Here is a 14,706-nt window from a genome sequence, read left to right on the forward strand (position 1 = left end):
TTTGTATTAAATATTTCACAAGTTTTAAGAAAGTTGTCAATGTGATGGAAATGTTAATCGGAGTGCAATGTTACGAACTTCTGACTTGTAATTGTTATAGATAAAAATGCTGAAGTAAAATTTATTTTACCTAAAGTTTATTTGAATAAATTATTGAGTATTACAATGCTTAATAACAATAGTTAAATTAACAATAGTACATCTTGGCATGCTCTAAGATCTTTATCACAAATAAAATTAATTTGATTTTATTTTATCTTTATTAGGTTTGTTTCATTTGCAGAAATAGTTTCAATGGATGTATATCTTTTCATTTTTGAATTTCTGTAAACACTAATGATTTTAAGTTTTTTCTTAGAGGGTTACACAATCCTGCAAATAAATAAAAATAAAACCTGTACCTGTAGTTTCAGAATTTTTTGCTCCTCATTAATAAATAACATTTTCAAAAAGAGTTCCCACACATTTGTTGAAAATATTAATTATGAAATTAAATTTTTTTAAAAAAGAAAATTAATTAATATAAAATTTGTTTAAAAGAAGAAAAAATGAAATCTAGGAATTTTACGAAATAGTTGCCTGGAAACATAAGTAGCTGGTTTTCAATAATAAAAGTTGTTATTCAATTGGTTGTGAAAAATCAAATTTAAAGCAGAACTACTAAGTATTGACAAAAAATTGCAGAACACAAAGAAATACTAAATTAATTAAATAGGTTGAAAAAAAAGCTGAGAATTTTTTTTCACGAATTCTAAAAACAAACAAGTTTCCTGAAAAAAAGTTTCTGTTTAGAATCATTATGAATTTAGTTTTTATATGAATTATATTATAATAAAAATTTTTTATAATTATTATTATACATGTATAAGAAAAATATAAATTGTTTTAAAAAATAAGACAAAGTATTATATAATATGTATAATAACAGGTGGAATTAATGCAGTGAACTTTTTCTTAGAAGTAAATGCTTTGTTGCATTTTTCGTTAAAATAGCAAATATGAAACTAAAAGATGAAATCGACCTATTTGCCTTATTTCCGTCTATTTTGAACATCTGTTTAGATTTTAAATACACATATTGAGTTGACTGCTTCTGAATAGATAGTGTAAAATGTATTGGGAGTTATTGAAAGTTACTTGAATAAAATTAAATTTTTTAGAAATAAAGAAAAATATTTTCTAATTTACCTTACAAATTTTCTCAATTTACTTTAGTAATTACTCATAAGTTTACTCAATATTAGCTTATAATAAACATAGAATTTTTATATTTTTAACATAAGTATTGTGACAATGGCTTTGAAATCTTGTTGCAATGACAGAATTCTCGTATGTTATACATGATATATATAGCTCTCTCTGTATTTTGATTAGTTGAAAAAATAATTTAAAACTTTTCTTATTAGTCATATATTTATATGTAATCATTTAAAGTAATGTTTAAAAATTTAATAGCAGTTTTAAGGGAAAGAATATTTAATAAGATTAAATTATGATTATTCTGAATTATGATATCAACATAAATAATTTTTAATATCCTTTTTTAGATTTTAGATGATGCACAATCCACCATAAAAAATCATTCGGAGCGACCTGTCTTAAACAGTGCGACGAACAGCCATATCCATAATTTACAGTTTTCAGCATTACAAAGCAAAGGTAAATGTATAAACTATGACTAAAATATTTTTAAACCTTTGAGTTATACTCTTATTTTTATGTGATCCTGATCAAGCAAAATATGGTTGTGAAAATTGTTTATTTTATTCAGGATTAGCAAGGTTTTAGAAACAAAATGTTTTTATCTTAGTTAGAAACCATGGTTTTTTATTGCTTTATTTAAAGCTTGTATAAACTGTCTAAAATCCTTAGGTCAGCAAACCAAAAATTTTCTGTTCATTGCTAGGCTTTATAGAATTTTTATTTAAATATTACAAAAATATTGAGAATATGAATAATGCTAAACAGTAAATGTTATGACGAAAACTCAACTGTAATTTTAATTATTTGGGATCTAGTTTTTAAATTATATATTTTTTATTAAAAGAAATCAATGCATTTATTTTAATTTAAAAAAATGTTTATTTATATAATTTGAAATATATCAGTTAAGTCTGAGAATCAATGAATTGGGGGATTTCATTTGGTATTGGACAAATATATTAAATGTCTTTTAAAATATAACTATTTATTATATTACTTCAATCAAATAAATTACATTGCAATAAGTGCAAAGTGATTGTATTTGATTTGTAGTTATAAATGTTTTATTTAATTTTAGAACCATAGGTTTTAGAACTTTGAAATATTTTTGTACAATAAATCTCACATATCCTGTTCAATACGTAATTTTACTTATTACATTATTTTATTTTATTCTTGTATGTTATTTTGAGCACCAATAAATTTTACGTACAAGAGTTTAAGTTTCACAATTTTCATTGTTTGATATTTAGTTACTAATACACGTTAAAGAAAAATATTTTTAATTTAAAATAGGGTCTCAATTAACGCACAATATTCTTGGAAATAATGCTTCAGAAATCTTTATTGACACCACACTGCCATCCTCATCTAAAGTAACACCTTCAACAAACACTGTGGAAATAGATCTTTCCCAGATATTTGGTGAAGTTCATAATCATTACACAATGGAGGAAGTTCAGATTCTGCAAGCACTTGATGGTTCAGCCAAACGTTTACCACTTTTAATGGATTCACAAAGACTGAGGTTTGTCATTGTTTTCTGCAACTCATTCATCAACTAATGCAAGTATACAAAATGAAATACATGTCGCTAAAGTATTTTTCCATTTATTTAACATGGAAAAACACTTATTATGAGTTATTAAATTTAGGAATGTATCTTAACCCCTTAACAATCGGTTAATTTTCAAGAAAACGGTCATAAAAGTGCCTATTTTTTTTTTATCCGTGAAAATTATCTAAAAATGTGTGTATGAACAATTTATATATATTCATTTTTTAATTTTTGATTAATTTTATCGTGACATTTTAACAAAAATTAAATTTTTAGGAAAAGCCAGCATACTATGACTGAATGTTGGCTTTCCAGCAAGCAAGGAAATTAAAAAAATATGTGTTTTAAATATTACAAAAGAATTTTATTAAACTTACGTATAATATAAATAAAGATTAGTAATTTTTTCTTGTGTGATAAATTTCAAAGCATGAGATACAGAGGCCAAAGTCACAATCTGGACAGTAGTACCGAGTTTCTTTCCTACATCTTTTATTGTTTTCATCTCTTTCACAATTTCCTTAAAAATATCCTGGTACTGCCATCTGGTGTGTAAAATGAGAAATAAAAAGTTTTCCGGGCAAAAGAAATGAATTAGTTTTATTCTTATTGGTGCGTTACTGCTGAATACTCCAGCCCGTCAGTATCATGGGAGCGAAACATAGAGGGCGAAACCTCACCCCGTCATTTTCACGGGAGCGAGAAGGAAGGAGTTAAATTGCTAAAAAATTATTTTACATATAGTTTTAACACAATTTGAACGATCTCAATATGTCTAAGAAATAGCAGCTGACACACAATAATTTAGTACATTTTAGCATATTTTTTAAACCCAAAAATTTGAACAACATAAGAAAAAAGTTTTTCTTTAATTTAGAGCATGTTATTTGAATTCTATTTCTGTCTTACTTTACCTTGGTCTATAATAATTTATTGATAATAAACATATAAAATTGTGTGTACAGATTTTATAAAGAACTTCCCTCACCATTCCATGGTTATGAAATTTAACTGTTTCCAGTCAATTGGGTCAATAATGACAAGTTTCGGCTTGGATCTGTGAGAGAAAAGGAATAAGTTCAAGGAATCCAAGAGGGATTGAGAAGCTCCCCTCTTTGAAATGCGCTATTCCTTGCTGAAATTACAGCAAATGGAATTTTTTCTGTCGACAAATTATACTTTAGTTCTTAGCTTGTGTTTCCTCAAAATGTTGTTTGTAAAATAAATATTTTCACCTTGATGAAAATTTAACTTTTTTTTTTCATTTGCTATTATTCCAAATGCTATTGTGTATGTATTTGTAATTGTATGTATCTAATGTATTTGCTATTGTGTCCTAAATAGTAAGCATATTAAGCATAGTATTTAACAAAACTAAAGTATTTAAGGAATTTAATTTGGACAAAAAGTGTTCCATGTATCATGTTTTGACCTAGAATTAAACATTTCACATTCCTGATATATTGTTTAATCAAATAATTTTTTGTTTGTTTTATTGTCTTAGGTATCATGGTCCAGGTGGTCCTGCATCAACTCCAGAATACTATCCAACAAGTGTGGCAAATTGTAATTCCATGGAATTTTTTCAACGTTTGTCTGCTGAGACTCTCTTTTTTATCTTCTACTTTTTGCAAGTTAGTCCCAAATAATTTTTAGTGTATAACTAATAGATTATTTATTTATGTATTACTTAAGATTCTTACACAGTTCTATATATGTTTTGAGATATCCTATTTTTAGATCTATACATGGACTTTTTAAACACTTAAAATTGCATTAAAGTTTTGGGGGTTGGCTTAAACACTGGTAACACATTTGGACACTGTTCTTTGCCAGGGACCAGTGACTAAAATATAGTTTTAGTGTATACACATTTTCACTGGTCCATTTATATGTCTCTATATTAGAGTTTTTGTAACATTTTTTTTTTAATAAAGTGATTTTAAATGAAAAATTGCAATACAAAGAATCTAATGTTAATGAATAATGTTCACAATAACATAAACCAAATATGTTATGATGAAATATGCTATTTTATGACAATGACACAAACCCAAACTCCAGACTGCAAATCAAAAAAACCAAAACAGTATATCATCCTTTTACATTAATTGCTGGTCCATAGGATTAACGATAATTAATATTTTTTTATTATATTTGCCGGAGTCAAATTTTAGTGGTTCTGGGTCAACAGACCAAATATCGAGAATTTATCAGTAATCGGAACTTGAGCATCATAGTAAGTGGAGAGCTAACGATCTAAAATTTACTTATGATCGGGGTGGTTTATATTATTTTATGTGAAACTTATAATAAAAAGTTGGACTAAGAAGATCTTTTTGTTTAATTTATTAGTGAAAATTATTATTTTTTAATTACATTAATTTATATTTGGAATACAGAATTTTATATTAGATTAAAAAATTGTTTTTAAGAATAAGAAATTCAGCGTTTGACTTAAAGATAAAATATGCACAAAATCCACCACTTTTAATTTAAAGATAGGGAGTCCGCCCTCATACTTAAAAATATGTTTTATTAAATATTATTATAAATATTTAAAAAAGTGCTTCTTTGTCAAATATGTATATGAAAAAATTGTTTATTTTCCCTAGGGTACAAAAGCTCAATATTTTGCGGCAAAAGCATTAAAACAGCAATCTTGGAGGTTTCACACAATGTTTATGATGTGGTTTCAAAGACATGAAGAACCAAAAACTATCACAGATGAATATGAACAGGTAACGTATTTAAATGATTTGCTTTAAATTTTACCAATTTTTTTGCAATTATTGTTTCTTATGTTTTCCAAATCAAAATCAATGTTTTTTTCTATGTTACTTGTTAGAACACATGAGCGGGTATCATATTTTTTAAGTTGTTTTTCAATATTATTCTATTTTAAAACAGTAGAAAATGTAGCCTAAAGTTATTTTTGAATGAAATCTATCTAAATTACTTTTCTGTGCTTAAAATTATGTTTCTAAGTTTACAATAATTCTTTCTGACCATGCATAGTGAGATTAGTTGGGTCTCGGACAGCAGAAAATTTCGGTGTTCGAAGTTATCACTTTTTAAGCATGATCACACTTTTCTTAAATTCAAAATTTCTGAATGGTTTTCAAAACAACTTCTCTTGTTCCGAGCTCTCTTCATATCTGACACTGAAATTTCTTAATTACTTTGACATTTTTCTACCTTGTTTAATTAGCAAATTTGTTAGATTTTGGAGGTTATGAAAATTGATGTTCATTTATATTCTTTAAACAAACTCTTTGTTTCTGAAACTGAAAATTTGCTGAAGGAACAAGGTTTAAGTAAATAATATACATGGAGGTAAATGTCTAGCTTCCATAGGCATAATATAAACCAATCCCCCAAAGTTAGGAGTGGTCCCTGTTTATAAAGTAGAAACCAACATTTAGGAGCCCAACAGCATAGGTTCTTGAAACAGGTTTGCACCCTCCTTTCCTCCAAGCCAATACTGTGGTCAGGGGCAGATTAAGCGCCCGCGAGCCCTAGGCCATTCAAATTTTTGGGGCCCTTAGATTAAATTTTTTTCTCGTATATATTTTATTTATTCAAATATAAAAGTATTTATATATCTTTTCATTTAAGAAAGCATATTTGAAATAAAAATAAATAATAATAAATTAAATTTTACTTTATTTTATTAAATTAGAACTAAAAAATAATCATAACATTTTGAAAAAATTTGGAAAATCATTGTTTTCCTTAATTTTTTAAAATTTATTTAAAAAAAATCCATTCTAAGGGGGCCCCTAATCGTTGAGGTCCCCAGGCCATGGCCTAATGGGTGATCCGGCCCTGACTGGGGTAGGGGTGAAGAAGAAAATTTTTCTTTTTATTTATTGTTGGTTTGTTCTGCATTTTCACACTATTGATAAACAGTACTGTACTATTAATTTAGATATTTCTTTAAGAATACATTTATATTTTCTATGTTGATTAAATCTACTAACACATTTTGACACAGAAAAAAAGAATAAAACATCGGTTGGCAGGAGACAATGTATGCGACCATACATTTGTCCAACTACGGGTACACAAGTGATGTACCTCCTGACAATCACTTTACTTCTTATGCCTGCGCACTTGATCATATGATACTACATATGACGCTCTGCTAAATCTGAGTATGTTGCTCAACTTGTGAGTAGTTTTTCTGTTAAAGCTTACCGCACCTAACAATTCCCTGTGTTAGCTACGCATTCTGACCTTCTTCTTTCTACATTCTTTGGGTTTAAGCAAAGAATATACATAGGATTTAAGGATGTAAAAGAGTAGTAGAAATTTTTACAACAAATACCAGAAGTGTTTACATTACATCAGGTAAAGTTTGCATGCTTTAAAATATATAAAATGAGTATACATCCTATATCTTCAGATCTATGTCTTAGACAGTAATTGCCACATCTCTTTATACGGATTAAAGTTTGATTTTGGTAGAAAGTTTTTAAATCTATCTAAGCTACAAGGTACAGGGACTTTCTTAGTTTTCTTTTCCCCTCTATTCTCACTACCTTAGATTTTAATGCAATTCAATTAGATGTGATCTTTATATAGATTAAAGAATAGCTAGATTGCATTGTAGTGTGTCAACTAGTTTGGAAACAGCTATGTAACCTCTTTATATGAGTGACAGCTATGTAATCTCTCTGTGAGAGACTGCTATGTAATTTCTAAATGAGTGACAGCTATATAATCAGAAAATATTTGCAGAACGAGCCTCTCTAAAAATGTTTTGATTTTGTCATTTTTTCGGCATGCTGTGGGGCATAGCTAAGACTCAAATCTTCTGTATTTTGAAGAATTACATAAAATTTCGAATCTTCTCAGAATTACTCATATACATAGGCGTGTGAGGATAGTTTTTCCTACTTTGCTAATGACATAAATTTTTGCTGCATTTCAGCCTGACCAATGTTGTAAATTGTTAATTTTACAAAATGTAAGATGTGAAGCATCTGCTAGGAGGAGAAAGAGAGGATCATACTTTTCTTTTATTTTAAATTTATTTGGGCTGAATGTGTTAAATTATCTTTACTTAAAGAACATTATATTAAAAAAAAAGTTTAACTGTGCTATTGTTTCTGTATTACCACTTTTAAAACATGGTTAGATTGATACATGTATTGATTTAATATTGAATGACTTTATATTGACATTTTACCTTTTTGTTGATGGCTAGTGAAACAAAATAAGTCTATAACAATGCAGGTGCTATATACAATAGGTTAAGTACAATTTCTTTTGTTACGTATTATTTTGCACTCAACTCAAGATCGTCTTTCTCGATTTAACAGCATTGTACACTTGCACTATCAAGTGATCAGTATAGCGTTTCAAGTAGTTAGACTATTCATGCTGATTAGGGATGTATCAGGTACCCAGTAATTTATAATTATAATAATTTACCAGTTAATACCGTAATTTCGCACGTATAGCCGGCACCATAGTATAGTCCGCAGACCCAATTTTATATAAAAAGAATTTCAAAAATCGTCAGATAGTCCGCGAACTATACGTCTGAAATCATGTTATTTTAATACTGCAATATTAATGTATAACGGAATTAAAAAAAACAAACCTGATGATGAAATTTAGGAATAAAAATAATTTATTGAGTGCAAAATTTATCATGAAAAGGAAAAAAAAAAAAGAAAAAAATCAAACGTAGTGGAATCAGAAAAACAAAACTGCAATCTGCTTCATAAAATAATTGTATGTTTAAAATAATAAACAATTCTACTTTTATTATAAAAACACGATTTTTAATTAAAGCAGGTGTGATTCCACTTCAAGAAAAACTTGCGAATGATACCACACTTCCAAAGAATCAGAATTTATTCAAAAGAAAAATATTTTACTTTTATTAATTGATGTCAAATAGATAAATATATTTCTCTCTTTCATCTTCTGTACAATGATATGCATGTGCAATGCATTTTCCCCGCCCCCTCGTAAATCAAACAGAAAACGAAATCAGCATGCCACTCCTTTGAGTTTGATTGACGGCCTAAAGGAGAAAATAAAGATCTAAAACCTTCAAGGTCGCGGAAGAAATTACTTTTCTCTGGGTAAACAGGGAAAAGAATTCTCCCCTTCCTCACATTTTCCTCTACTCAACTTCAAGGATGTGTCCAATTTTCTTATTTTTTTTCATATCGTTTTAGTTCAAAATGGGGGGGAGAACCAAGTAAAAGTTTTCCCCGGATTATCGATACGATACATAGGAATGTTTTCTTGGAATCTCGCACTGTTGTTTATATTTGATCATCGGCAGTTCATGACAGCATGATTTTTAAATTTCAATGATTTTAACCGTGAACAACCAGCATTTTATCCGCACTGGTGGATAGTCCGCATTTTAAACACAGATAGTCCGCTGACTGTATGTGCGAAATTATGGTAAATACAAATTCGACCAGGTACCCTGTACTGGCCGGCTAAAAATATAAATTTTTGCGAGGTGTTCAAATCTGGTTGGATAAGCGAATAACTTTTTATCGGGTACATCTCTAATTGAGACCTTTCTGGTGCTTATTTTATCAGTCTGTGAGGAAATATAAAATTTCTATCTGCACCTAACTTCCTTTTTAAAGTAAAATTATTCTATAAATTTTAAAATTAAGTATAAATAGCTTTTTCTCTTTCTTTTTCAGGGCACTTATATTTATTTTGATTATGAAAAGTGGTCTCAGAGAAAGAAGGAGGGTTTTACTTTTGAATATAAGTATCTTGAAGACAGAGATTTAAAATAAGAGTTTACTTCAAATTTTTAGTTTTTAAGTCAGCCTCATGAGAAGTTTTAAGTACAGGATTCTATGTCACGAAAATCAGTTTGAAAGACTTTCATTGTCTGAATAGTTGAGCTACATGTAGAAAACTATCTTTTTTTTTTTCTTTCACCAAGCAACTGAATTTCATTTAGAAAACAATCTTTTGTAAAAAGATTTTTTTTTCTGGCTCAGCAGTTGAGCTAAATTTAGTCAAAATTATCTTATCTTTAAATAAATTTTCTTTTTCTCAACCAGTTGTAATTTCTCACTCATAATTTCCCATATTATGCCGGAAAAAAAAAGCCACTTGAAATCTGTCATATGTATCACATATACGATTGTTGCATTTTTCTTACCTATGGTCATTAGTCATAATCAACTGTAAAATGAGGATTTTAAATTTTTTAATTTTAAATTATATTGTTATAATAGCATTTGCGAATTTTTATTTTTAGAATGAAATTTGCTAAATTTGTAATTGTTGATCATGTTTGTAAATATTTTTAATAAAAATGTTTTTGGAGCTACTAAAGTGTTATATCTTTTAGTAGCAAGTTGAAAATTGATGCAATAAAAATGTGATTAAAATATTAAAACAAAAGATTTATTGTCATGGTAACTTATATTTTTTTTTCCATGTAACTTTCTCATTTTTGAAAATTTTAAACAGGAAATTTTTTTTATATTTTTCATTATAATTATACTAATATTTCATAACACAAAGAAGAAAAATGTTCTTTGCTAAATAATGCATTGTGCTAAACTTAGGCTTTTATAAATGTATCCTATGCTTTTGTTGATAAAAGTATTTAATAATATTTTTCAAAAATTTGTATGTGTACTAAAAAACATTAAAATAAAATTTCTGTTTAATATTAACTTATTTTCTTGTTCTGCAAGCAAAATTTTATTTTGTGTAACCATATCAAGAAACAAGACTATATATCAATCTGTTTTTATCAATTTTATTTAATGCTGTTTAAATATAATTTAAATTAATATTCTGTATTGTATTTAAATATGTTTAGTTTTTAAAAATATAACTTTTCTCTGAATTTCATTGTAAAACATATTTGGTGTTCTAATGAAAGTAAAAAGAATTTCGAACAAATTTTGGAGTTGTATACAAAAAACATGAATTTTTATATTTATTATTTTAAAAGTTGTTAAAATAATGTGTTAAAAAAATAAATTAATTGCAAAAGGAGATCTATTTCATAAATTTTGCTCTCTAAAATATGTTTTTTTGCACTGAAAGTATTCATTTTTATAATGTATAAATTTTTTTTCTTCCAAAGTGATGCAACAATTGCTTTTATTGATAAACCAAATTGAAATACAAAATTAACTACGAAATTATTTTAAAATTTTTTTGTTGCTTGTTATTATTATGTGTAATTATTAAATGCTGTAAATAATATACTAATAACCTTATAAATATTTGCTTGCAGAATGTATTGTGTTATGAGATTGTTTTGGATATACTCCAATTCTTTAAAAATATTTGAAAAGTTTAATTGATTTCATTAATGTTGGTTTTTCTAATTTAATATAATATAATGATTATATACTTAAAATAGCTTCTTTTTTTAAAATTAACGTTTTGTACTATTCTATTGTATTTAAAATAAGTTAAAAAAAAAGATGAAGGATTCCTACGATTTTTATTTTAAATTGCTCTTAGGTTGTTATTGATTTATACTGTTTCACGTCTGTAAAATAATGAATAATATGTCCTAAATCTTTTTTAATTATTATTTCTATAACGTTAAAAATATTTTTGAAACTATCTTTTTGAGGAAAATTTATACTTGTTTTAGTGAGACATAAGGATTAAAAATAAATTTTATGTTTAAATTTTCATACAATTGCATAGATATATGAAAACAAAGCTTTTTATTAAAAGATACAATAGTATATGATCTTCTGTTGAAAAGAATTTTGTAATGGTTTAAAATTATTATCAAAATTCTTTTTTTCAAATACATTTTTAAATATTTATTTGATAGTTTTCATTTATGTTATTCAACTTGTTACGAAATGGTGAATTTTTATTGTAGTGTGTGCGAAATTCATTTCATTGTAACTACGTATGCTGAATTTGTTATTATGTAAAATTTATCACTTTACTAAAAATAAAAAAAAATCACAACTTCTAAGAGCTTTGGAGTGGATGGTTTAAATTTTGACTCTGACTTATATTCTGTTGAAATTTACCCTGGACTTTAGGAAATAATATTATCCTAATCCTAGATTCATAAACCCAAGACCGTGCAAAATATGTGAACATTTGTACATTTTAAAGTAAAAGGGGCACTTAGTACCTTCCCAGCTTCTTATTCAAAAAAATTAACTTCTAAATTAGTAGATCGTTTAACAGAAAAATAATTCTAAGTAGATCCTTCCTAGATCATTAGACGAATATTATGAATAATGTCTCATGCTTGTTATGAATCTAGGATTAAATAAATATTAATTTCAATCTTTTTCTTATGTACAAATAGAATTAAAGGTATTTTACTTAAAATTTTTCTTACATTATTAGTTATGTGATAATTTTTAATTTAAGAAATTTTGCTATAAATTATAGTAATTTGAGTAATATTTTTGTTTACATAATAAATATTTGTCTAAATCTTCATAAGATCTGAGACTAATTTCTTTTTAACTTTTGGGAGCTAAGTTTTAACTAAATGAAGTTAAGAGCTCTGCTTATTATTATTTGTGCTTACGTTCTCAATAAATTTTTATGCGATTAATCATAACATGTGATATACCTGCAACTTACAAATTTAATATCAAAAGGCATTATAATTAACTTGTTACATGGTGCTACTTGTGCATTTCTGATTTTGTTGCATATTAATGTGAAAATATTTATTGTATTTATGTTGGTTGTAAATGTGTATTTGTTGTTTATAAAATTGATTTTATGTTTACCTTTATTGTGCAACTAAAATCAGATTTACTTATGCATGAAAACTTGGAAAATTATACTGCCTATGCTTTTAAGTGTTCCTTAATGATACATTGTCTTCCCTTCTAATGGAAGGAAACAGGGTGTCATTTATTTCATAAACAAGAATGCCAACTGTTTTGAATTTTCAATGTTCATTGATCCACTAAAAAGCAATTAAAGTCTTCAAGAATAAGCTTAATATTGTCATTTAATTCCTTTGAATGCAGACCTGCCCATTTTTCTTAATATCAAGAAGACTTTTTAATATTAAAATCTTCTGCTTTCTTGCAAAAGATGGAATCTTCCTTTTTTGCTGTTCAACTATCAATTATGTTTCCCCTGATTTTGTCAGTTTTGGGTACATTCTTGAGATAAAATTGGTGACAAGATATGAATTTCAAATCATACAGCTCTGATGATATTTTAAACTAAAAAACTTATGATTTAATTTAGACATTACATAACTACCTTTTTTATGGGATCACTGTGATAAAATAAGTAAGTAAAATAATAAAACGTTAGTCATATTTTGGTAATTAAAGAGTGAAGTTCAAGTTTGCAGGAACCCAATCTAAATCCTTTAGCATTTCAATATGGAGTAAAAAGAATTTTTAATAGAAGTGGGGAAATAATATAAATTCATCACAATACCAGAATTGAATTAAGGCATTGGAGAGACAGGTGAAGATTTAGTACTTATTTTTAAGTATTATACTACTGAAAGAGTATTAGTATTTTGATAAATTAAAGTAATAATATGTAAATTAAAGAAAAAATCAAATTTTTATTAATAAAAGTGGGCAGGTATGTAAATGCTAGTTTAAATTTACAAATTGCAGAATATTTTGAAAACTTTATAACGTTTATAGTAGAAAACTTAGACAACTGTTTGTAGTAACTTTTTATTTTAAATACAAATTTATCAATGTTGGTTTAATATTGAATTTTAATTTCCTTCCTTCAATGAAATTTTATGTAAAAAGTTTTTCAGCACAAGATGGTTAGGGCTCACAATGGGACTGTCACTCTTGAAATGTTTCAAGTCATTTAAGTAAAATTGCAAATAAATAGAATGACTTTTCCACTTTTAGCAGCTTTAAATCACCTCCCCCCCTAGAAATATACATTAAGTGGCAAAAGGTATTATGGAACAAAACTTGCTTCTATTACAGTTTCTTATTAGTAAAAGATAATTAAAAAGTATTACTTTTTTTTACAGGGCAAACTAAAGAAAGTTGATCATGTAAAAAACTTATGTCTTAAAGAAGAACGTTTACATCAAATAGCGTTCTTTTATTTTGAAGCGAACTTTTTTTCTGAAAGTTTTAAATAGTGCAAAATCGCAGAATATTTTTTTTCAACAAGATATTTGAATTGGACAATTATAATTTCCCGATGCCATTCATAATTATCACTCAGTTAGAAAATTTGCATAGCTCAATTAGATTAAATAAACTGCTTTAAGTGTAGATAAAAACTAATACTGACGTCTTTTTGTTGTAAACATTTCACTGAAATCATGGGAGTGTAAAACGTTTTAATGAATATTTTAAACTCTGCAGTAGACTTCCCCCCCTCCATATATATCTACTGTAAAGCCCGAAGTCTAGTAAATTCTGGGCATCAAAGTGGTTTGGCTATCCGCAAAAGGTTGAAATAGGATCATATTACAGAGTACTTAGGACTTTTAGCAAGCCACTCTGGTAAAATTTAAGATTTACCAGACTTCATGATTTTACATATTAGGTCCCAGGTTTTTACAATAACTTATAATCTAGGTTTTTTCTTACAAGCCTGATCTTTATGAAAATTACAGGAAAAAAAAAATACTGGCATTTCTTTGCGCAAAAGACAGAATAGTATTTTTAAAGAGTTGGCATGCTTGTATTATCCTTTCATAAATGTTTGGAATCTTTTATTTAGAACAAAGTTTTGTTTTTCCCGATGGATTGTATAGTTATTGTTTATTTTGTCTAAGATTTTGAAAGTCTTTTTTGCTGTAAAAAGTTTTCTAATGAATTCTCAGGTTTTTACTCCATGTGACACTTGTATATATTAAAGATTGAAGACGGCCATGACTTTATAATTTCTGTAATGACAAATAAATACTCATGATGGTATTTTCTGTTTACTTTAATGCATTTTCTCACATATTTCCACAAGATAGGTATTATACTTTAACT

The 14,706-nt window shown here is 26.9% G+C and overlaps 1 protein-coding gene across 2 annotated transcripts in view; it reads left to right on the plus strand.

Moving 5' to 3' along the window:
• Window positions 1-10,165, plus strand: part of LOC107457448 (CCR4-NOT transcription complex subunit 3) — a 34,300-nt gene extending 24,135 nt beyond the window's left edge. For both annotated transcript variants that reach the window (XM_043046694.3, XM_043046695.3), the window contains exons 12-16: window positions 1,548-1,659; window positions 2,500-2,731; window positions 4,266-4,395; window positions 5,377-5,502; window positions 9,448-10,165. In XM_043046694.3, coding sequence (XP_042902628.1) covers window positions 1,548-1,659; window positions 2,500-2,731; window positions 4,266-4,395; window positions 5,377-5,502; window positions 9,448-9,546 — 699 coding nt within the window. In that variant the 3' untranslated portion in view covers window positions 9,547-10,165. The remainder of the gene's footprint in view (window positions 1-1,547; window positions 1,660-2,499; window positions 2,732-4,265; window positions 4,396-5,376; window positions 5,503-9,447) is intronic.
• The last annotated feature ends 4,541 nt before the right edge of the window (window positions 10,166-14,706 follow it).

Source organism: Parasteatoda tepidariorum, chromosome 2 (assembly GCF_982258835.1).
Source record: "Parasteatoda tepidariorum strain Cologne lab strain chromosome 2, Ptep-v5.0, whole genome shotgun sequence".
Classification (NCBI taxonomy): domain Eukaryota; kingdom Metazoa; phylum Arthropoda; class Arachnida; order Araneae; family Theridiidae; genus Parasteatoda; species Parasteatoda tepidariorum.